Raw genomic sequence first — 23,321 nt, forward strand, 5'->3', positions numbered from 1 at the left:
AGCTGTATAAAACAGTAATTTCAAATTAGGTATCTAAAATGTTACATTTTATGCCCATGAAAATGTTGAGTGTGTAAACTAATAACTGTAAATAGTAAATACATCAGCATTCTTTTGAAATATGTTTTTACAACTTCCATTGTGACACTATTGACTATAAGGTGGTAAAACCAGCACTTGAGAGTAGATTGTTCAGTACTTGTGTCTCCTCACAGTCAGATTGTCTTCTGATGATTAGCTTTCCATTAGGAAGGAACTCATTCTGGTTCTTGAATTGGCATAATAACCTTGTATGTTTTCCCATGTTGGTGATAAAGCAGTTTGGGTCGAGCAATTCGGGTCGAGCAATTCTGAGTGGAAGCGTCTTCCTGCAGGATCGGGAGAAGGTTAAATCTCTGCCCACATCTCCTTCATCCACAAGCAGTGAGGAACCTATGGCCTTCCAGTTGTTGTGGAATTCCCAACCCCCATCAGCCCCAACCAGCATGGCCAAAGATCAGGATCATGGGAGTTGTAGTCCAGCAATGTCTGGAGGTCCACTCGTTCCCAAACCCTGACTTAGACGCACAGCCTGCCCAGGCTACATTGGGTTAAAATAAATAGTGCTCAGCTGAAAGTTAGCTTCAGCGATGTTTGACGCCTTTTTGTTTTGACAGAAGCCTCTCACATAATGATTAAATTGTGTTGTTCCAAGGAGAGATTCTGGGGAAATAAAATGGTAGTCGCAGGGAAGAGAGCTGGTACTAGGAAATTTCCCTTCTCCCCATTTCACTACTTCTCCCGCCTCCCCACATTTCTTAGAAAGAGAGAAAAGAATCATGGGATTGGTTGTAACATGTTGCTTGCCATGGAGTGACAGCAGAGAAAACAATGGGGGGGGTGTTCGGTGGGGGGGGGACAGGCATGTTAAAGGAGGCTTTGGAAACATTGGGTCTAGGCACTCCTGTGTCTCCAATCCTAGAACAGGGGGAACAGATAACCCAGGTGTGCTGCATGGAAGCAATGGCATGGATTTAATTTTTAAAAATGTAGCAAGGAACCAATGAAAAGGAGGAAGAACCCAAACCACTGCTTTATGCCGTACTGACACAAGCCCAATGGGGCTTTGGATTAGGTGGTTTGCTCGCCCTCGATTCTCCTTTCCTTTTGGATTGTTCTGCCCAGCAATCAGTTAAAGGGAATAGGTTGTGTAGGTAGCAAACGAGAACTGGGTTGTCTGATTGATGCTTATTTCAGCTTTTGAGCAAGACAGCTGAGCTGTCTTCAAGTGAATGTAAGTGCCACTCCCCACTCCTTTTTTCTTCCCTCCTTGTTCATTCATTCTGTCAGGCTGCCTTTTTCTTCTGCTCCTTTCTAGTACAGAGCTGATTACCGATCGAAAATCTTGTTATGACACATTTCTTTAATAGGTTCTTTAATAGGAGTTTCTCGCTTTTCAGTGGGATTCTGGGGGTGTTATTTTCTAAACTGAACTTTAGTTTATTTCGTTAAGCACAAAAGAAACAAAACTTGCTGTGCTATTTATTGCTTTTGGGCTCCAATGTCAGCATGGTTCACCAAAATATGGTGGCATTTGTGTGGTATGGTGACAAAATATACTAACTTAGTGGAGGCAGGGGCCGGCCAAAAGGGCACACTGCAGGTATGTGCTAGCCAAATAGTCAATGGTGCCCAGCATGGGTGTGCGTTATGCTTGCATTCAGCATAACGCCTGGACCCAGCCAGCTCAGGGTTAGTGCTTGTTTTACTGCTCCCTGCTCTCATCAAAGCTGCCTGGTGCCATGACTGCAGTGTTCATGCAGAGGTTGGGTGGCCATCTGTCATGGATGCTTTAGTTGGGATTCCTGCATTGCAGTAGGTTGGACCAGATGACCTTTGGGATTTCTTCCAACTCTACAATTCTGTGATTTTATGGTCTGATGAAACCACCCCATGTTTTTCCTACACATCTAGCGGAGCAACCCACAAGTGCTATCTCCTTTCCTCCATTTTGTCACCCAGCACTAACTACACGTACATAACATGATTAACAAATTTACTATTGTTGCCATTGCTGACAACAGTAATAATAATTTATAAAGCACCTGCAGCTTTTTAACCACTCTCAAAAGTTTTTTTAAAAACAACAACAACAACCAGAGTTCCTGCGTGCAAATGTATTGTCTAATCAATGTGATGCAAAAGGAAATAAGATTGGGGAGAAAAGAGGGAAGCAAGCCCACTTGGGCCCTAGTTTTTGGAGTTACTTAATTTTTCTTACGATGACCAGCTAGAATGGAGACAGTCCAGGGAGAGGAGGAGCCAAAGCAGGCTTCCTCAACCTCGGCCCTCCAGATATTTTTGGCCTACAACTCCCATGATCCCTAGCTAGCAGGACCAGTGGTCAGGGATGATGGGAGTTGTAGTCTCAAAACATCTGGAGGGCTGAGGTTGAGGAAGCCTGAGCCTAAGAGAAGTTCATTTCTCAGATGAGCTGATGGGGTGAACCTCTCCTTTCTCAACCTTAGTAGCACCAAAGGGTTTCATCTTAGTAGCACCAAAGGGTTTCAGCAGTAGATGAAAACCCAAGGGAGAGGAGGATGCGAATGGCAACTGTGAATTTTCACTGCATTATAATGCGTTTGAATGCGTGTTCCCCGAGTTCAGCTTGCTTTCAGAATTTAGGAATGTCCAAAGTAGCAATTTATTTGGAAATGAAATCAAAATGATTTGTCTTCCAAACAACCCAGTAATCTACTCGTAAGGTATATTTATTTTCTCGCTGCACAAGTTACCCTTCATGTTTAATATATGTTGTTTCCATTTTGGTAGGCAGGTGGTATAAGCCGAGATTCCTCTGTAGCAGGATGCTGAGACAACCCACTTCATTGTGAAATAACAATGTTTGCGTACGCTCGTGTAATCTTTCTGTTTTAAAAGGGGGGGAAAGCGCCCCAGGTCTTCATTAAACATTTATTATTTATCTTCTATACTCTCTTTGCGGTGCAGGGTTATTTGGCGAGATGAACTTTTCCCAGCTCAAAAATATTAAAACATGAAAATTCCATTTGCGCTCATCAGAGTAGCATAGCAGAAACCTCTGTGGGTATTTAATCATTCAAAATAAAGGGTTTTCTTTAATTTTTAAACATGTATTTCATTTTATGTTTTATTTAAATTGTTTTAACATTTGCCGAGAAGCCCCTGAAGTACTAAAACTTTTGAAACTTAGGTTAGCTTAAAAATAAACATGAATAATCTTGCATGTGGAGGAATGACAGGAGAGAGGAAGGGAGAGAGAGAGAGAGAGAGAGAGAGAGAGAGAGAGAGATGCAAGTATGCTGCTGAGAAAGAAACCAGCCATGATGATTACAAAGCATTACTTGCAAAAATTATCAAGCTATACAAGGAAGCCGGAATTGGGTTGCTCATTGATAACAATAGGCCTTTTTCTGAATATTATGAATATTTAAAGGAGCTCATGAGAAGCTCAAAGCTAATGTGCAAAACCAGATTTTGGTAGAGCAGTTCTCTGGCTAGGGATTTTGAACCTCAGAGATAAGGCAGCAGTTTCCAGATGTTAATGAGGCAGACAGTGTAGGCATGGTTTGGGGAAACCAAATATAGAACAAGAAGAGTTGAGATGATGAAGACCTGTGGGAAACTGCAAGGCACGCAATGCAAAAGAACTTTACTAGCAAATGCTGTATTTTTGTGAGTAAGTAGCATGTAAGGCAAGGGACCAAACTTGCAACTGAAACGAAAAAGTTGAACATTTCAAAGGAGAGGAAAAAAGAAGGAATAAGATGGAGCTTACAGCTGAAACAGTAATGGTTGCAGTTAATATGGATTCAATTTGTTTCCTTCTACAGGAAATTTGCAACCCACTTAAATTGGTTAGTAGCATTAATCACTTCTCTGCTTCTTTCCTGACTCCAAAATGCACCTTTCTTTTCTTCATTATCTTATCCAGCTTTTAGAAGCATCCCATATACTCATACACTTTACTTCATATAAATCCTTGTTAATGGAAAACACTAATTTGTTTCTGTTTTGTCTTATGCAAACGCAGTGTGTTCATAGGTTCTACTTGACTATTTCTTCTGTATGTACTTTCCATCTGTCTTGAAATATATTAGGGCTGTCATTCTTCTTCATTTCTTAAAGTTATTTAATTAATTGTTTGAGGTTTACAGTGCAATCTTATACGTATCTGTTCAGAAGTAATCCCTACTGACTTCAATGGGACTTACTACCAGGTAAGTGGGTATAAGATTGCAGCCTTCATTAAGTAATTAATCAATTTTAAAGTTGCATATGAATAATACACTTGTTTTTTGGGGGGGTGGGGAGTGCCTCCTAGTTTTCAGACAAGGCATGTATGTGCCACAGAACACACAGTCTTAGATGTGGGGGGATCCTGTGTCATAGAAAAAGAAGTTGGAATCTTCTTTTAAGAGGTGCCACACGTCCAGAAGGGTAGATTATGGCAAATTTTCTTTTAAAGAACTCAACAACTTTGCCAACTGTTGTGTCTGGACTTTCACTTTTTAAATTCTAAGATGCTGTTGACCCTGTGCCCTTTTTATATGTGTTAATATTTAACACAATGTATTTCCCTATTAATTGGAGGTGCCTTTTGATCAATTAAAAAGCTTTTAAAGTGATAACTGTTTAATCAGCTAAATGGTGCAGCCCCCTAATAATATTTAAAATATACTACAGCACTTGCAAAGTTAAAATAAAGATCCATTTAAAAGAATTTGGCTATATGTTTTGGAAAACGTAGCCGCAGCATTTGACACTCTTGATGGTCTTTGCAGGATCTGGACTGGGACTGAATACAGAATCAGAACTGTAGGTGAGCTCTTAGACTCAGAACCAGGAGATGAACTCAGCTATAGCAGTCAAGCAATCACATGCCTCATAGTGACAGACTCATGGTTATGATTCAAGTATCAAGCTAGGAAAGTTAGGCAAGGAAAGAAGCCGCAAGAATTGTCAGAATCTTATCAAGGACAGAAGATCACACCTAGGAAGTACTTTTTATGAGAAGGCACAGGTGGCAATTTGAGTTAGAATTCAACCCGGTGCAACCCAGTGCTACATTGTTGGATAGCAGATGAGGCAAAAACTGTGAGGATATTGAAGTTGGGTAGTTTTGGAAGTTCAGGATAACCAGGGCAGGGCAAAAGAATATCTGGATCCTGCCGTGGGGCAGGAGTGGTAAGGGAGCATACCTAGAGATGAGGGATGCAGTCCCTTCTAAATGCACCAAGCTCAGCACATAACTCTTTGGATCTGGGCCACCATGTTTGAATTCCTCGTAGAGCACCACCTTGCTAAACAAATGATGTTTTTCTCTTCCAGCCACATTTCTTACAGAATGAAAGCCTATGATAACTGTTATTTATTCCTAGCAAACTGCATTCAGAGAATGAGACAAACACCTCCTCTTGATGAATTGCAGCCCCCACCGTACCAAGATGATAGCGGCTCCCCGCATCTCTCATGCACGCCCTCCGAAGTTGGTGACAGCAAATGTGAATTCTCTCAGTGTAGCAACAGTCCGAGATGCTCATATAAATGCCCAAGCGAAGGGAGCACTGGGCATGAAATAGAAAGCTTCCATAACAAAGGATATGAAGAAGATGTACCCAGTGACAGCACTGCAGTCCTTAGCCCAGAGGTAAACACACGCTCTCCCAATTGTACTAAAATTATTGAGGATATAATGAAGCAGCATTGGTCCGGTACATTACAGATCAGTCGGGCCTTGAAAGATGGCTTTCGCCATTGACCCATACATGCACCACCTGAGACACAGGCAGAGAACTCTTTAAGCTCCTCCAGGTGGCGCTGTGGGTTAAACCACAGAGCCTAGGACTTGCCGATCAGAATGTCGGAGGTTTGAATCCCCACGACGGGGGTGAGCTTCCGTTGCTCGGTCCCTTCTCCTGCCAACCTAGCAGTTCGAAAGCACATCAAAGTGCAAGTAGATAAATAGGTACCACTCCGGCGGGAAGGTAAACGCTGTTTCCATGTGCTGCTCTGGTTCACCAGAAGCGGTTTAGTCATGCTGGCCACATGACCCAGAAGCTGTACGGTAGCTCCTTCGGCCAATAAAGCGAGATGAGTGCTGCAACCCCAGAGTTGGCCACGGCAGAGCCTAACGGTCAGGGGTCCCTTTACCTTTTACTTACTGAGCATGAAAACTGAGACGATGTGGTAATGCTTCTTGTTTGCTTGGACAGAGGATCAAGGAGTGTGTGTGAGAGAGTATGTGGAAACTAGCCTACTGTAAGAAGGTAAAAACCACCTTTCCCTCTGGTCCCACTCATCACTTCCCTGTGGCCCCTGGAAACTTGCCCAGAAGAAAAGGTGGCCCCCAGGCTGAAAAACAATTCTGATATATGAGAAGACTACCTCAGGGCCTGAAGTTAACTTCTCCTTCCCCATCCCTGCCCCTGAGCCGTTCTTCCACCAAGTACCCTGTGGGAAGAATAGCCATGACTTTTTACTATCCTCAGTAAAATATTACGTACTTTAAAAAAGTAATTTAATGTCACTAATAAGCCTCCATGGAAGGATTTGTATCCTGAAAGGTGGGAAAGAAGTAATTGCAACAAATGAATATATAAATGTAAGTCTATTATAGTTAGACTTGCTAACTTTTCAGTGGAATTCTTTGACTGGAATCTTAATGTTTCGTACACAGATAACACCACCGTCATCCACCACAAGCATAATTATTAGCAGATTTGGCTACACATGTGAATCTCATTCTTACTTATAATCAATAATGTGCTTGGATAGTTTAAATGTACAAAATGCAATTAGGATGGTGTTTTATTTTTAATTGAGTCTTCTCACATACCAAATGTCACTTTGACTGGTCATTTGACCAGTCTGGTTGCAGGGTTTTGGTTTTCTTTTTAGTAAAGCACAGGGTGAAATAGGTGGGAAAAGGCTGTGGTGTCAGCATATTAGCACCCTCATGCAGGGATTACTTATTTGCCCCTTCCTTAAAATAAATCTGGCACTTTGAAGAATCACCAGGTGTTTTGAAACAGCTATTATTATTATTATTATTATTATTATTATTAATCACCAATGGAAGTTCTTTCCCCCAGTAGACATAGCAGGTGCAGAAGTCCTAATCCTGAAAGTGACTATAGTAGGGGGAAAGGAGTTAGCTTACCCACCTTGATCCAGATCAGACCTGCACATGCTTTTAACTTTTAAAATGCCACGCCCGCAATTGATAATGTCATGAACGGCATCTCCTAGTCTTACCTTTAAAAGCACAATTTCTACAGCCCCTGCTTCTATGTATCAGGCTGCACAATCCAAAAATTGTCACTTATTTCTATGTTTTATTTCTGTTTTATTCATTTTTATGCAAACATTTCAAAATGGTTTATTATGTCATTGATGAATTAAATCATCATTTAATTCTCCAGCTCCTCCCGACCCCTTCAACATTGTCCTAGCCAGTTCTCCCAGCTGTTTCCAAACACTTTGACCTTCTTGCTATGAACCTTTTATTCTTGCTTTTCTTTCTTCTGATTGGCTCTTTTCACAAGCAGTAAAAGAAGCCCTCTCATTTTTTGTTTGACTGCCTGACAGCATGCTGTCCTTCCTTGAATTTTCAAATACCTTGTGTGTGAAATGAACGAAAACATCATACTTAGTCACTGAGGACAAGGATTTCAATTTTAACAATTTATGTAAAACACATACTCGCTAAATCACTTTTAACAAAGTGTATCACAGAGTGTATCGATACAGTTATAGATGTCTAAATGGGCGTGAATGTATGTAAAACCTCTGCTCCGTTTCATTTAGGATCTGTCAGCTCGAGGATCATCATCACAGCTCCCTAAATCTTTTGATCCTGAACCAGAAGCTAAGTATGGCACCCTGGATGTGACTTTTGACTACGACTCGCAGGAACAGAGGCTTCTGATAACAGTGACAGCTGTCACAGACATTCCAAATTATAGCAGGACAAGTGGAAGTTTATGGCAAGTACACCTGGTTCTTCTTCCTATCAAGAAGCAGAGAGCAAAGACCAGCATCCAGCGGGGTCCATGCCCGGTCTTCACTGAGACATTTAAATTTAATCATATTGAGTCTGAGATGATTGGGAATTATGCAGTGCGCTTTAGACTGTACAGTATACGCCGTGTAAAAAGAGAGAGGATTTTGGGAGAAAAGATATTTTACTTAACCAAATTAAATCTTCAAGGGAAGATGTCGGTACCAGTGACATTGGAGCCAGCGTACCCTATTTCCGTGAGTATTAAATCATGCAACCAAGGATTCTGATTAGAACAGCTATTTGTGCCACAAAGAAATATACTTCTCTACAGCAGGAAAATCGTTACAGCGGGGCGATGAGTAGTTGGTTTATTTAATGAAATTCACTCACCCCTTCTTTTCTGGTGGAGAAGGAAAGCATCCATTTTGGAGTTCACCTCAGGAGCTGAAATGTCTTGGACTGGCCCTGGTAGTAGCCCTAAAACTTTGTAATACCCTCCCAGCAAAGGTCCATGTAGCATTGCCATTATTCAGTTTTTGTCATATGCTAAAGACACACCTCTTTATCTTGGCCTTTGAGGTGTGTGTGTGTGTGTGTGTGTGTGTAAACTACCTGAAAATAGTAAATTAATTATTTTTTTTAAAAAAGATGGATGCTATTAATTGTGTTTTGAACTGTATTGCTTTTGCTGTTGCGTGTCAGCCAAGATTCCTCTCTAACAGGATGCTAGCAGAAATACTGGAAAGTTTACTCCATTGGAGACCAAGACAGAAAGAAATGTGAGATCTCTGATAGTTGTTTCTGTAATAATTATCATCTGAGGGGGTGTTTTCAGGAAACGTTAAATCTGAGGTAATTAATCCAGCTCAATGTGTGCGCATCATTTTATCCTACAATGTAACATAAACAACATGGCTCTCATTTGTGTAATACAAGATGAGTATTACTAAGTTGGGGAATGTGTGAGCTCTCTGAAATAATGTAAGTGGCCTGTCTGAACAGGTCCACAATGAACAACTGTTGCTCAAGTCTAGGTTTGAAAATCTGGTGGTACTAGAGATAAACATGGGTAGGAGGACAGAGGGGTGAAAAAAGAAGAAACAGAATGATTCGGCTTCCTAAGCTCCAGTTAGTTTTCCCTGCATTTACTACACAGTTTCCTCTCGGTTCCTCAGATATGTGTTTATTGTATCACCTTGTGAGAAGTATGGCAGGATTCTGCCAAATGGCTTGAATCACCTTGCGTCAGTTGTAGGCAGCACTAAACCAAATCTTTCCCAACTGAATTTGCAGTGAGACAGGGGAACATCATATGCTACATTCAAGAAACATCTGTCTGCCGTCAAGAGACTTGAAGGACAATGGAGCTATCTATCGCTTACAGGTCATATAGGGACGCGGGTGGCGCTGTGGGTTAAACCACAGAGCCTAGGACTTACTGATCAGAAAGTCGCGGTTTGAATCCCTGCGGCGGGGTGAGCTCTCGTTGCTCGGTCCCTGCTCCTGCCAACCTAGCAGTTCGAAAGCACGTCAAAGTACAAGTAGATAAATAGGTACCATTCCGGCGGGAAGGTAAACGGTGTTTCTATGCGCTGCTCTGGTTCGCCAGAAGCGGCTTAGTCATGCTGGCCACATGACCTGGAAGCTGTATGCCGGCTCCCTCAGCCAATAAAGCGAGATGAGCGCCGCAACCCCAGAGTCGGCCACAACTGGAGCTAATGGTCAGGGGTCCCTTTACCTTTACAGGTCATATGCATTCTTTACAGAATGGATTCCTCAAAAAATAGTGGATCTACACACACAGAGACACATACCCACACATGCAATATTCTCTGAGGGGTTTTTTATAAAGCTTGCAAAAAAAAATAATCATGAGGTGGCTGCCATTATTTTGCTAATGGGCTGTTCTTTCAGAGTACTCACAGCCATGAATTAACATTTAAGACCATGAATTTTAGTGGGTTTAATCAGTAGCAGTGTGTGTTGTGGCCTCCTGTGACTGGCATTTCTGCGGCTTACCTGGACAAGGCAGGGCAACAGTGAGGTTAGGGCTACATGGTTGCATTGGTGGGACTGTGGCCTGTTCCCACCCCTGTCCAAGTAAGCAACAGTGATGCCAGTGTCATGCTACTACTGACCTTATGTGTGGTTAACTCTATGCTAGGTTGTGATTTTTGACTTGGGATCCCTTTATCGGGGATGCCTGAGGAAGTTGCTCTCTGTGAATTCTGATAGAAACTGAGCTGACCCCCACACACCTCCCAAGCTATTATGCAGATTGGAACCTAGTTATTCTTTAGATTTAGCACTCCTCTGAATTTTCTGCTGCAGTTTTTCACTCCAAAATATCTGAGGTGAAATACATTTATAAATGCATATTTAGAGATAAAATATGTTCAAAAAGTATTTATTTAAATTTGACTTTTGTGAGTTTTTTAAAATCTTGTAGACTAATGCAGGAACACAATTAAATGGATTTATGAAAGAACATTGCTTGAAAGAGGCATAAACCAGAAATAGACTGATATGTGCCTGCTTACCCTTTAATCAAATGTTTGAAAAGTTTTTATGGCTACATTCTTACATAGCTGTGAAGTATGTTTGTCAGTGAAAGATGCCTTGCATATGAGACTATTAGACCCTAATGTAGACTATAAAAAGGGTATCTAGGCAATAATTTTAATGCTCTGTCACAGCACATTCCAAACAAATTAAATAATCTATCTTCTCATTTTTACCCACTAAGATGTACTGCATAATTTTTATTAGAAAACTTATAAAGACACTGCATTGTGCATCAAATGAGAAAAGTGGCACAAGGGTGCCATTCTTACCTTGCCAAATGTCTGTTGAGGAAGTTGGAACACTGATTTGCCAAAACATATAAATTCTGTTTTGTCATTTCATTTTGAGAGTATATTATTCACAGTAGCTTAAGTTTGGGAACAAAGCTGATCTGTGAATAGTGTGATACTTTTGTTCTCAGAATAATTTGCCTATGCATATATTCCACATGTTATTTATGATTTGCAGAAGGAAATTTGATATAACTTTATAGACTCTGTAGTAATAAATTACAGCTGTATGTAATAATTTTTAAAGATTTGAGTCTCTTGATTATACCCAGTGAAGGAATTATGTTTTTCATTTGATTTTACTTTAATCAGTGTTTTTTGCCCAAGACAGAAGGAGATTTTTAATAGTGCATCTACCAGTTTGCCCTCTTGAGATTGAAAAAAACAAATTAGAAGCAAAGGCCTTTGAGAAGTTGTCTTTTAACCAATTCTTCTAAAACTCTGATTAGGTGCTTCATGCAATTCTATATAGTCTATGCCAGGGGTCAGCAAACGTTTTCAGCAGACCTTGTGAGGGGCCGGACTATATGGGGGGGGGGAATGAACAAATTCCTATGCCCCACAAATAACCCAGAGATGCATTTTAAATAAAAGGACACATTCTACTCATGTAAAAACATGCTGATTCCTGGACCACAGGCCGGATTGAGAAGGCAATTGGGCCGGATCCAGCCCCGAGGCCTTAGTTTACCTATCCATGGTCTATGCAGAATTAAGAACCAATGAGTTCTGTGTGGCTTTCTCCTAGATATATGGATATAGGATTGTAGATGAGCAGAGCAATCCTCTGCACTGGAGTGAATTCAGACGAGGCTTCCAACTGCATGTGACTGAACTATAGACATGTGGAACCAACACTGGCAGTGTCATTGTCAGCTGCAGCTTGTGTGTGCCTCACAAACAAGGCTTTTTAGGGGTGAAGAGTGGAGAGTTTTGGGTTGGCAAAGGAACCACTGATCCTAAGCCAGTCCATTGACAGGCCCAATCCAGGTCTCTCTGCTGTGTCAACCTGGAGCTGGTCCAGAATGGTATTTTCATGCCACCCACCTTCTGCTCTGATTGTCATGATTTCCAGTTGTACCCTCCAGGAGTTTGGATTGTTCCCTTAATAAAACAGCAGTCTCTTTTATCATTTTTTACTGTACCACTAGAATGGCATGTGCTTTTTACTGTACCACTAGAATGGCAAGATTTTTCATAAATCAATAAAAGAGCTTGGCTCCAAATTTTATTCAAACTAGATCTCACCCCCTCATCTTAAATAGAAGCTATACTGTGATTAAAATAATAATCACAAATATTCTGATTACAAATATGGTCCAATGGGGCTTTCGGTCCCATCTGCCTTAATGGACGCAGCCCCCATGACAGCGGGGGATCGCCAGCAAATGAAAAACAAGGATAACAGAGGGTTAATCACCCTTGCAAATTCCCTCCAGGGACAGGGGGAATGGGCTTCACTCTTAGTTTGACTTGGTATCTGGCTCTTGCTCCGGTATGAGACAGGAGACCTTTAATCTTAATTTAGCAGCTTGCTTTTCTGTCTCTAACCATGAGTCAACCTGGGAAGCATGTAGAATTGTAGAAATAAAGTAAGTTACCCTTTCAGTGCAAAAACAGGAACATTCCTATTCAAGATAACCTTTTCTAAGAAGCCAGAAGCTTTTCTTTTAGGAATCCTAGGTGCAAAGATTCCAAATGACCAGAAGAGACTATTTATGTATGTGACTACAGCCGCCCGGACTTTGTTAGGTCAGAGGTGGAAAGAAAATACAACCCCTACCAAGAAAGAATGGCTAGTAGATTCTTTAACATATTGTGCATGCCTACTTCTTCCACTGGAAAAAATGGAGATGTTCTAAATGTGTGCCAGAGATGATAGTTGCATATAAGACAATCCTAGCTTGAGGCACATTCACTTGATACCTGATTCCTGAGAAGGCAGGAGGACACCTCATTGTAGCACTTCTCCACCCCATTAAAGCCTCGCACCAGTGTTGAAAAGAGGATATCCTGAGTCACCAAGAAGCCCCATGCTGATGTTTCCAAAAAGTAGAAAAGATCCTTGAACAATCTGGTCCAAATAGATTCTTGCTATCTTGGGTAGTTACCCTCACCTTGGTATTAACCCTGGAAGAGAGCATCTGCTTCACACATCCTCTGATACCCAGTTGCACCTGAAGTAGAGGTGACAGAGTGTAGAAGACAAAAGTGGCATCTGGAATGAAGTGAGAAATAAGAAATTATATTTACATGGGACACAGGTGTGTTTCTTGGTAGCCAAGAGAAGGCACAAGGAGATAGAGGTCAGGCTATAACTACCTTACCCTTCTTGTCAGAGGTCCAGCTTAACAGGGGTTGCAGGTCTCCAGGGCCCTTACTATTGATTGAAAAAGAGTTGTTTAGTGAACTTTCCTCAAAAGCAGAGGTGTTTGTTAGGAGAGAAATCTAAGTGGGAAGAGAGGTCTCAGATTCCCTAGTTTTCATGCATGGGATGTGGTTGCTGCCAGAAGAGGTGCCTACAAATGTCTACCACATAGCAAAGATGGACCGACATCTGATATCTTACATCCTGGCTACATTGTTTACTGTCCACTACATTATTTACTGTCCCAAACAAAGGCAAATACAGGGCAGCCATTTTGAGTAGCCAGTGTGGTGGTGTGGTTAAGAGCAGTAGATTCGTAATCTGGTGAACCAGGTTCGCGTCTCGGCCCCTCCACATGCAGCTGCTGGGTGACCTTGGGCTAGTCACACTTCTTTGAAGTCTCTCAGCCCCACTCACCTCACAGTGTTTGTTGTGGGGGAGGAAGGGAAAGGAGAATGTTAGCCGCTTTGAGAATCCTTCGGGTAGTGATAAAGTGGGATATTAAATCCAAACTACTACTCCTCCTCCTCTTCTTCTTCTTCTTCTTCTTCTTCTTCTTAGCAGCAAACACATGCTTGCAATTGCTTTCTGGAAAAGATTCCTAATTTATAAGAACACGAACCAGGGTTTTGAAAAGGCAGGTCCCTGGTAGAGAGTTGTCTCTTCAGTTGAGATGCAATACACCTACATACACATTTCAAAAGCATAATTTTACATTTGTGTCTGTGCTTGCTTCCTTGAGTGTTAGATTTGTGCTTGCAGCAATATTTCGTTTACACAATGTGGGGTTATTGGAGAACATTTGTCGGTATCTTGCCGAGTCATTTGAATTGCTTGCTGCTTTGTTGCACCCAACTGATTTGTAGAAGTTTGCACTTGGCTTTGCACCACACTGAGTGTCGGTGATAGACCCTTGCCTGCAGTTATGGGAAACCTGCAGAAACATACCTTTGATTTCCAGCAGCCAGATTTATCATACTGCGTTTCTGACTTAAGGCAAGGTAATTCCGGTTCTTTGGGCTGGGATGGTAATGTAATCCTGGCTTAGAATGTATGTGATGAGATTTAATTGTTTTCTGGGGTGGGTGAATTGAGCATCGAATTTCACAGCTTGATATTTTGCCTCGGCTTTGCTCTGAACATTGGGGCCCCCTGGAATCTTGCCTTGCTGCATTCTCCTACAGCTGTTATAGAAAGATAGAGGAAACAGCTTCCTGACATTGATCTCTCTGGTAGAAAGTGATCGGGGCTGGTCCTTGGATTAATGTTGTATGAATGGTGCAGGGACACTGTGTGTCTCTCTGCAGGCGTTGAGCATGGGAATTCATTCTTAGACCAAGAGGGTAGTGAAAACCTTTCTGTGCATGGATTTTCCCTCCTGACCCATAGTTTATCACATGTAGCTCTGTTCGAAGTGCAAAACTGAGCATTTTCCAGCACTTGAGAACTTGTTATTCCTATTTGTGATACTGGTTCTGTTGGCATAGAAGGTGGCCTTCTTTATATTTTGAGGAAGGTTATATTTCACTCTTATATGTATTGTTCTTTCAGATCCACACACCCCATTTTTTATTTTCATTAAGCTGTCATGTGCTGTTAAGATCAAGTTAGAGTCAAAATCTAGGGAGATATAAATACTGGGAATAGGTTCTTCAGTATCTTGGCTGCATAAAATGCTTGCAAACGCTTTGCTTTTGCTTCTAGGGCTGCGACTCCCAAATGAGCATGTCAGAAATGTCCTGCAGTGAAAGTACCTCCTCCTGTCAGTCTCTGGCACATGGCTCAGCTCCAGAAATCCTCATTGGACTGCTTTATAATGCCACAACTGGAAGACTAGCAGCAGAAGTGATAAAAGGCAGCCACTTCAAAAACCTGGCAGCAAACAGACCACCCAGTGAGTGGAATATATTTTTTTTATCCTAATACTTCTGCACTTGGGGGGATTTCACTGGTGGGGACTTCAATCCTATCATTTAGCTTTATCCAGTCAAACTGAAATACTGCAATCATCAGTTAATCTGTTTCATGTTTTATATTTCCAGTCATTGGGGAAATGGCAGAAATCTAAAATTCAAAATATTAGTTGTGATTTGACAAGATCCTTTTAATTTTTCATGACTGGCTGACTAATAAATTGCCTTTATCATAATGATTAATTGCTAAACTATTAATGCCTCACATCACAGAGCCAATATAAAAAGTTATAATGTATTTTAAAAGTGTGTGCCAATGAATGTTTATGTAAATGTGTTGATGCTACTGCGGTTAAGGATCCTCTTGTAAGAGTTTATCAGTCTGTGAGAGTTTAACTGATACCGACATGTATAATTTAGATTTTATATTCTCATAGTATAATATGATTTATATTATATTTATTCCTGATACCAGATATGAAGAAATGTTGCACACTCTAGAGATAGACAGATAGGAAGACAGTCATACGGTTTGTTCTTGGCTTCCTGCTTCTTCTTTGTATGCGGTACTCAAACAACAAACCTGAGTTCAGACATAATGCTAAGCCAAACCATGGGGTAGCATTGGGTTGGACAGCAGTAGCAAGACGGAAGGAGCAAAGTGGCTGTGATTTCTGCTGTGAGTACCTGTGCACTTGAACAGTCATGCTGAGCCATGGTTTGGCTTGCTGTTATGGATAAACTGGGCAAATAAGGGTGCAATCCTACGAAATTGCAGACCTCCTACGAAATTGCAGACCTCCACCTCCATGGGTGGAGAGGGAGATCTGCAGGCAGAGGAGATCTACCCCAGAGGGAACTTCTGTAACTGGAAGTCTCTTCTGCATCCAGTGTTTCTGCTGTGTTGGTAAGGGAAAGGGGGCATGTCAGGGAAGAATGAAAGACATTGGATCCACATGATCTCCCATGCCCCTGGCATGCCCCCAACAATAGATGAAAAGGATGTATTGGAACTTCCACATATCTTCCCTGCAGTGGCCTGGCACCCACCTACTACCCTAGTCATCACAAGACTGTCAAGGCTCTGTTCTTCCACTGTGAATTCTTCCTTTCCTGCCCCACTAGACTGCTCCACCCTGTAGCCTCAGATGGAGCTAGGAATGTGTTTGAACTGGGCATAATTGAGTTCCTTTTGTTCACTTGTCGGAACCAGAATGTGCAAGCGGGCCCAGGAATCAGATGTACATTGTGCTAGCACCCAAATTTAGCCCCTGGGAGCCACGCATATATAAATCAGTAAAGAAAAAAGTAAGCGGTAGAAAACCACAGTGGTAGTCGGAACCTAGGGAGGAGAAAAGACAAACTAGGTACGATACTCAACAACCATTGCTACCAAGATGTTAAGTCGTAAGAACATAAGAAGAGCTTGCTGGATCAGGCCAAAAGCCCATCTAGTCCAGCATCCTGTTCACACAGTGGCCAGTCAGATGTCTGTTGGAAGCCTGCGAGCAGGACCTGAGTGCAACAGCAATCTCCCCTCCTGCTGTTTCCAGCAACTGGTACTCAGAAGTATTACTGCCATGGAGATAGTCGTTGTGGCTAATAGCCATCAATTGCCCTCTCCTCCATGAATTTGTCTAATCCACTTTTAAAGCTATCTAGGTTGGTGGCTATCTCTGCTGCTGGGGGAGTGAGTTCCGTAGTTTAACTATGTGCTGTGTGAAGAAATACTTTCTTTTATCTGTCCTGAATCTTCCAGCATTTGGCTTAATGTCCTTGAGTTCTAGTGTTATGAGAGGGAGAAAAACTTTTCTCTATCCACTTCTTCCATGCCATTCATAATTGTATACACTTCTATCTATCCGTTTGGGTTGCTGCAAGCATTATTTTTTTTTTTTAAAAAAAACATTTTTAACAGTCTTGAACATCCAAGACAAGAAAAAAGTTATACGTGTTCTGCCCTATACAGTGGTACCTCGGGTTACAGACGCTTCAGGTTACAGACTCCACTAACCCAGAAATAGTACCTCGGGTTAAGAACTTTGCTTCAGGATGAGAACAGAAATCGTGTGGTAGCAGCAGGAGGCCCCATTAGCTAAAGTGGTACCTCAGGTTAAGAACAGTTTCAGGTTAAGAAAAGACCTCTAGAACAAATTAAGTTCTTAACCCGAGGTACCACTGTATCTTCTTCCATTTTGTTTGAAATGGACCCATATTACAGTCATGAGTTTAGGAATCTGGTGCCCTGATCCAGAATCTCCTTGCACATGCAGGTGTTGTGATCCACACACCAAATTTTTCTGTCTGTTCATGCAGTGTTGGGAACAGATCTAGGCACTAATCTCCACTGTGTTTTTCACTCAGGCTTCCCTGACACTGTAGTTTAAGTAGAAAGCCTATGCTTACAGGAGAGCTTTATGGGTGCATTGAAGCAGCCATTAAGCTTTAGATGGTCTGTGATCACATGATTTTGCACTTTGGTGTAATAATTTATTTCAGATGAATGATGATGTAAAGTAGCATTAAATGTACAAATTAGTGTTGTGGTTGTTTTTTTTTTTTTAAAAAAAACAGAACACCCAACAACCAGTGTATTGATCAAACTAATGTTTAATCCAATTAGCGTTCACCTTATTGTTTGTAATATATACAGGATTCAATTCAGTGACCACTTACCCTTTTGTAATCCCATTGACCTCAAATGAGGCTCCACTAGTTTGAGGTCATTCAACTGACCCTTACTCAAAAAGCTGGAGTTTGCATGAAAAAGAGGATGGTCCGGTAAAGGTGACACTATGATTTCTGTAGTTTTGTAGCGTAATCTTTTGCATGAATCTGTATGTTCTGTGTTAGAAACACAATAGAAATTAATACTAAAATATCCCATTACTTGAAACGGTGTAATTTTTTCCCCTGTTAAAGATTACACAGTGACCTTACAGAATTCATTTCATTCAATTGTACCTGCCAATCCTTTTGTTTGGTCCCTCTCTCTAAACGGATTTGTTAAGGTTTCATTTTCTTCCACTCTAGTGAATAGTGTTTCCTCTTAAACTTTAACCTTTGATCCTCTCTCACCCAACTATTGACATCTGGTCATTATTTCTTTTACTGCTTTCCACCCCCTGTTGTCAGACGGACTGTTCTGTTGTCTAAAACACTTGATAGGTGGACAGGTTTATATAATACGAGGTGAGTTCCTGTAGAGACTAATTGGATGTTGTCTTTTTCATGCAAAAGAAAGTTGCCAGCAGCAAAGCTCTCCACCACTCGCCACCATGTTGGTTTCTGACAATTTACCTTAATTAACTATTTCACTCTTATAATGGAGATAGACCAAATCTCTGACTGGATGATGGTATTTCAAAGATCTGAAAATTAAAATGTGAAGTCTAACGGGTAAGCCAAAAAAGAAGACACAAAAACTGTCTGTTTCTAAATACTGTGAAATACAGATAGGGATGCAGCATGCTGCATTCAGTAGCCGTGAGTGTATTTTCCCAGACAAAGTGGAAAACAGTATAATGAAACTGATAGTTTTTGGTGTCAAATGTTGTATTAATGAATTCATGTCCACGATTCAGTAGCTCCGGTGCACAGATAGAGGCTTTCCTGTTCTATTCTATCAACATTGGAATATATCACCCTGTGCAGATAGGATTTTGGATCGTGGCCTGAATATCTGAGCTATTGTTATAGCATAGTACTTCTTAAAAGCACTATAAAGCAACTGTGCCCAAATAATTTAACAAAACAACACATTGAATATTAAAAATTAGACATGAAGAGAGAGCATTACTCAGATGAGTAAACATCAGCTTGTCAATGCATTTTGTTTTTTGGCATTTTAAATATTCACAAATGAAAGAAAAAACTGACAACCCTTGAACCACATCCATGCAGAGAATTTTTCCCTAGTAAACATTTCATTCTGAGCACCCATGACGTCATCACTGCACTCCACCTCATACATATATTTTTACTTGTAAATTATTTGTTTATTTCATTTCTCTTTTTATCCACCTGTTTACATTATCTGAAAACTCTGAAATGCTTTACAGTGTTGTGGCCAGTTGTAGCTTGCTGAGTGTTAATGCTACACATGTCTGCTTTATGCAAGTGAGCAGGGGGTGAATGGATAGAAGGATTATGAGGTATACCTTTAAGTAAACTTGTTATGTAAGGATAATGCAATTAAGTAAAAGTTGAACGTCAATGTTTACTTCCTTTTTTAAACATGGCTTAAGTTTAGTCAACTACTCAAAATCCAACATGGTATACGCCATAACCTTAAAGATAGACTGGTGTATTTTCGTAGGAGAAATCCTTTGTCTAAAGCATCTTATGCATGACATTGTTTATTTTGTAGATACGTTTGTTAAGCTGACATTGCTGAATTCTATGGGCCAAGAGATGTCCAAATGCAAGACATCTATCCGAAGAGGGCAACCGAATCCAGTCTACAAAGAGACCTTTATTTTCCAGGTGGCACTGTTTCAGCTTTCTGACGTTACACTCATATTGTCTGTGTACAATAAACGCAGCATGAAACGAAAGGAAATGATAGGCTGGATTTCTTTAGGTTTGAACAGTTCTGGCGAAGAGGAACTAAATCACTGGACTGAGATGAAGGAATCCAAAGGACAACAAGTATGTAGGTGGCACTCGTTGTTAGAATCTTAATGAGTAGTTGCGGCTCCACATAATGTCAGGATTCCACGAGGCTGCCCCGCAGGTGCAACCAAGAGAAAGTGTTGCAGAAGTTACAATTCAACATTCCACTTTTACAGATGCACAAAATGCCGTGGAGCAGAATTTACTTTTGCATCTTCAGTTGACACCACTGAGTTCAGGTGACATGCACTGGACGCAGAAGAAAGAGCAATCCCAAGTCCTTATTTTGACGCCTTCAGGATTGTTTTGGTTCACATCTCAGTTTTCCATTTAACGAATAGGTACTTTGTGTAAATCATCTACTATTGCAAAATTCTCTGATTGTGTTTGTTTTCTTAGAGGTGCTATGCTGTGTTATATATGACTTGTCAAGAAGCAGATTTAGAGAGCTGGGGGAGTAGTTAAATAGTGGAACACAAAAATTAGAATGTTGGCACACACCAATGCTTTCCCACCCCCTTAGGAACTTAACATTTCCTTAACGGAGTTTAATTTTGAAGAACAACATGCAAGAGCATAGAATCATAGAGTTGGAAGAGACCACAAGGGCCATCGAGTCCAACCCCCTGCCAAGCAGGAAACACCATCAGAGCACTCCTGCATGTTGACTGCTTATCAGATACACAAACAGCTCCTCTGTGGTGCCTGCTTTAGGCTGGGGGTTGTAACTCCAGATTCGCTACCAAGAGCGGAAGTTGTTAGAATGATGAATCACTGCTAACGGTGTGCATAAACCCATCACAATTCATCCCTGGCAAACACCTTTTTGTGTTGTTTCAGGAGCTTACAGACTTGTTTGACTGGTGGCAGCAGTGAGAGAAAAGAAAAATGTGTGTGTACACCATGGGAAGGGAAGCCTCTCTCAAAAAACTTTCTGCTCTCTTGAACTATTGTGAGAGTGCCAATTTACCATGCAGGATCCTCTTGCGTGTCGTTTCCTTGAATCTGTCAAATCAGGTCTCAATATTTTTGGCATTGATCAAATTGTCTTTGAGTCCACCTCAGGAATAATCTCCACTTTATGTCAAGCAGCGATCATTTTTTTGTTTTACGGATCCCTCACAGGCCTATTTAGACAGTTTGAAACACAGGATCTAAAGAGCTGCACAACCAATTCAATGCGCCTAAGGGAGCTTTAGACGTGTGTTTCTCAAATAGCAGCCCTCCATGCTTTGAAACTGAGAGGAATTTTCACAGTATGGAGGTCGAGTTTAAAAAAAAAAAAGTTTCGCTGCATGAACAGAAGCACCAGGACACAACTAAAGTCACCCTATTTCCCCCAGTAGTAGAGCATGGTTGAAATCCTGTATGCAGTTTCTGGCAAGTCTCACTGATACCAGCGGTATTTTTGTTTAGGTAGCAGACTGCAGGACTACAGCTAATCACTTTACTAAAATTTCTTTGTCATTAAATCAGTTGGTCTTTATATGAACCTTGTATTACAAACCTTTGAAAATTCAAAGGTGATAAAATCTAAGGATTAAAACAGCTGGGAATAAGGACTTGGGTAATCTTAGATAATAAATAAGGGAAATAAACTTCTATGACATCTGTCAATTTATTTAACCTCAGCAATGTGTTAATCATAATATAAATCTTGGAAAGGCAGCTTCATGAATTAAGAGATTTGAAGCACAAAGGAAAGTATGACTAGAGTCTGCTAGTTTTAAAGTTCTTGCAATAAATTGTTTCACCACTTTCTGTTTCAACTACTGGTAAATTTCAGGGATTCTGTGTGATACTGAAGCTTTCCTTGAGGATGAGGTTGGCATCATGATTAAGAATTAGTACAGTTTAAATAAGCACCTAGAACTTCTATTATGCATATCTGAGGATGGAATCTTTATCTGTTGCAAGTGTTGTCAGAGCTCATGAATTCCTAGTTAAGTGCCAGATTCAGTTAAGATTTCTTGATGAGGTGAGTCTGTGAAAAAAGATTCATGTTTCCTTTATTTATTTAGAGTGAGCTGATTGAGAAAGTGCATATTTATCACCGTTTTCTTCACAATATTTTCGAATGCCGCTAAGTTTGAGATCCAGTTTTTGCATGAATGGATACAAGTGCATCATATAAAATATGTGCAATGTTCCCAGTCTCAAAATTCTTAAGAACCTCCTTAAAAATTCCCAGCTGTTGTCTTGAAATTGTTATTCAGTGCCTTTCATGTTTCACCACTTAAATTTGTAACTGTAATGCGATGCTGAACTGGATGATTTAAGTCTTGATTGATTTAAAGATTTACCAAATGAATTTTCCTTCCTGTGTTGCATGAAGAGTATGGCACACAAAATATAAGTTCCATTCAGGAACTTTTGCAAACATAAATAATGTTAATAGTTGTTCAGTATAGTATAATCTTTCCAGTTTTGTTTCTTATTGATTTCGCAGTGCATCCTTATACAAGCCTTATTACAAGATTTTTTGTTTCAGAAGTCCTCACTTTACAACCTTTTTGTTAAAAAGGAGACACTTGGGATCTACTTGTAGATCTAAGCCTCCAGTTCCAATAAGGCGTACCAGAAAATAAGTACTGTTGAACTCATTTAAACTTCTGAGTAAGCATATTTAGGATTGCTTTGTAAGACTTGCACTGTCATAGTGCCTTGAAGATTGGATTATGCATTCATACAGAGAAGGAACAGACGAATAAACTGTGGCTTCATAACAATATTCCTAATTTTAAAAATGTATTACTTGGTTGGTGACTACGACCTAAGAGATTCCTAATTCACAAAGTTGTCTAATCAGGATTGTACCTCTGCATATTCTTTGATTTTTAAAGTGCAGTATAGATACAGCTTTTGAGTAATTCTGCTAAAAGACAAGATAGACGTGAGCAGAGTATTATTTTTTTATGAACGTTGTTTGTCATATTAACACCTTTGCCCTAATTTTCACATTGGTTGCCTTGTTTGGAAATTACCTAAAGCATTTGATGGGTAAGAAACATTAAAATCTTCTTCCATCTTTCTACGGGATTATTGTACAGGTATTAACTGAAAATTCAACTTTTGTACCATAAGACTTTTTAAAAACAACAACAAACATATTTGGGTATGTATTTAGAAAGGCCTAAAGGGAATTCAGCAAGTCACGTTAACATAAGCTCCTATTAATAGAACACTCCTTTTGGTGGTTCTTATTTTTATTTTGTTGTTTGGGATTATCATTACTGTATTAGTTACTAGATTTCCCCCCCCCCCTTCTCTAACTAGCTCAAGGCAACAGATTAATGTCATTTTCAACTGAGTGGGGTCATATCTCCATAGTAGAACACTTTGCATAAATGGTGCCCTAGGGTTAATAATTAATATGTTCAGTGACTCCTTTTAGTGCAAGAAATGTCCTAAATGCATAGCAATTTGATGTCGGGAAAAATCATATAAAGTCTGTGTGAATTGTCACGTGCAATAACTGCATAATGTGTACACAAATTGGAAATGGCATGTACATGTAGTAACACAGTTACAGGTTTTAAAAGACAGTG

The 23,321-nt window shown here is 40.5% G+C and overlaps 1 protein-coding gene across 6 annotated transcripts in view; it reads left to right on the forward strand.

Moving 5' to 3' along the window:
* Positions 1-20,344, forward strand: part of SYT14 (synaptotagmin 14) — a gene marked incomplete at its 5' end in the record, with an annotated part of 71,715 nt that extends 51,371 nt beyond the window's left edge. For 4 of the 6 annotated variants that reach the window (XM_081903963.1, XM_081903965.1, XM_081903967.1 and 1 more), the window contains 5 exons: positions 5,400-5,668; positions 7,828-8,277; positions 14,951-15,140; positions 18,295-18,351; positions 19,529-20,344. In XM_081903963.1, the coding sequence (XP_081760089.1) occupies positions 5,400-5,668; positions 7,828-8,277; positions 14,951-15,140; positions 18,295-18,351; positions 19,529-19,842 (1,280 nt within the window). In that variant the 3' untranslated portion in view covers positions 19,843-20,344. The remainder of the gene's footprint in view (positions 1-5,399; positions 5,669-7,827; positions 8,278-14,950; positions 15,141-18,294; positions 18,352-19,528) is intronic. The other 2 variants (XM_081903964.1, XM_081903962.1) reach the window with 1 other exon arrangement.
* Between the last annotated feature and the right edge of the window lie 2,977 nt (positions 20,345-23,321).

The sequence above is a fragment of the Podarcis melisellensis genome (genome assembly GCF_964234715.1).
Source record: "Podarcis melisellensis genome assembly, chromosome: 3".
NCBI classification, from domain to species: Eukaryota; Metazoa; Chordata; class Lepidosauria; order Squamata; family Lacertidae; genus Podarcis; species Podarcis melisellensis.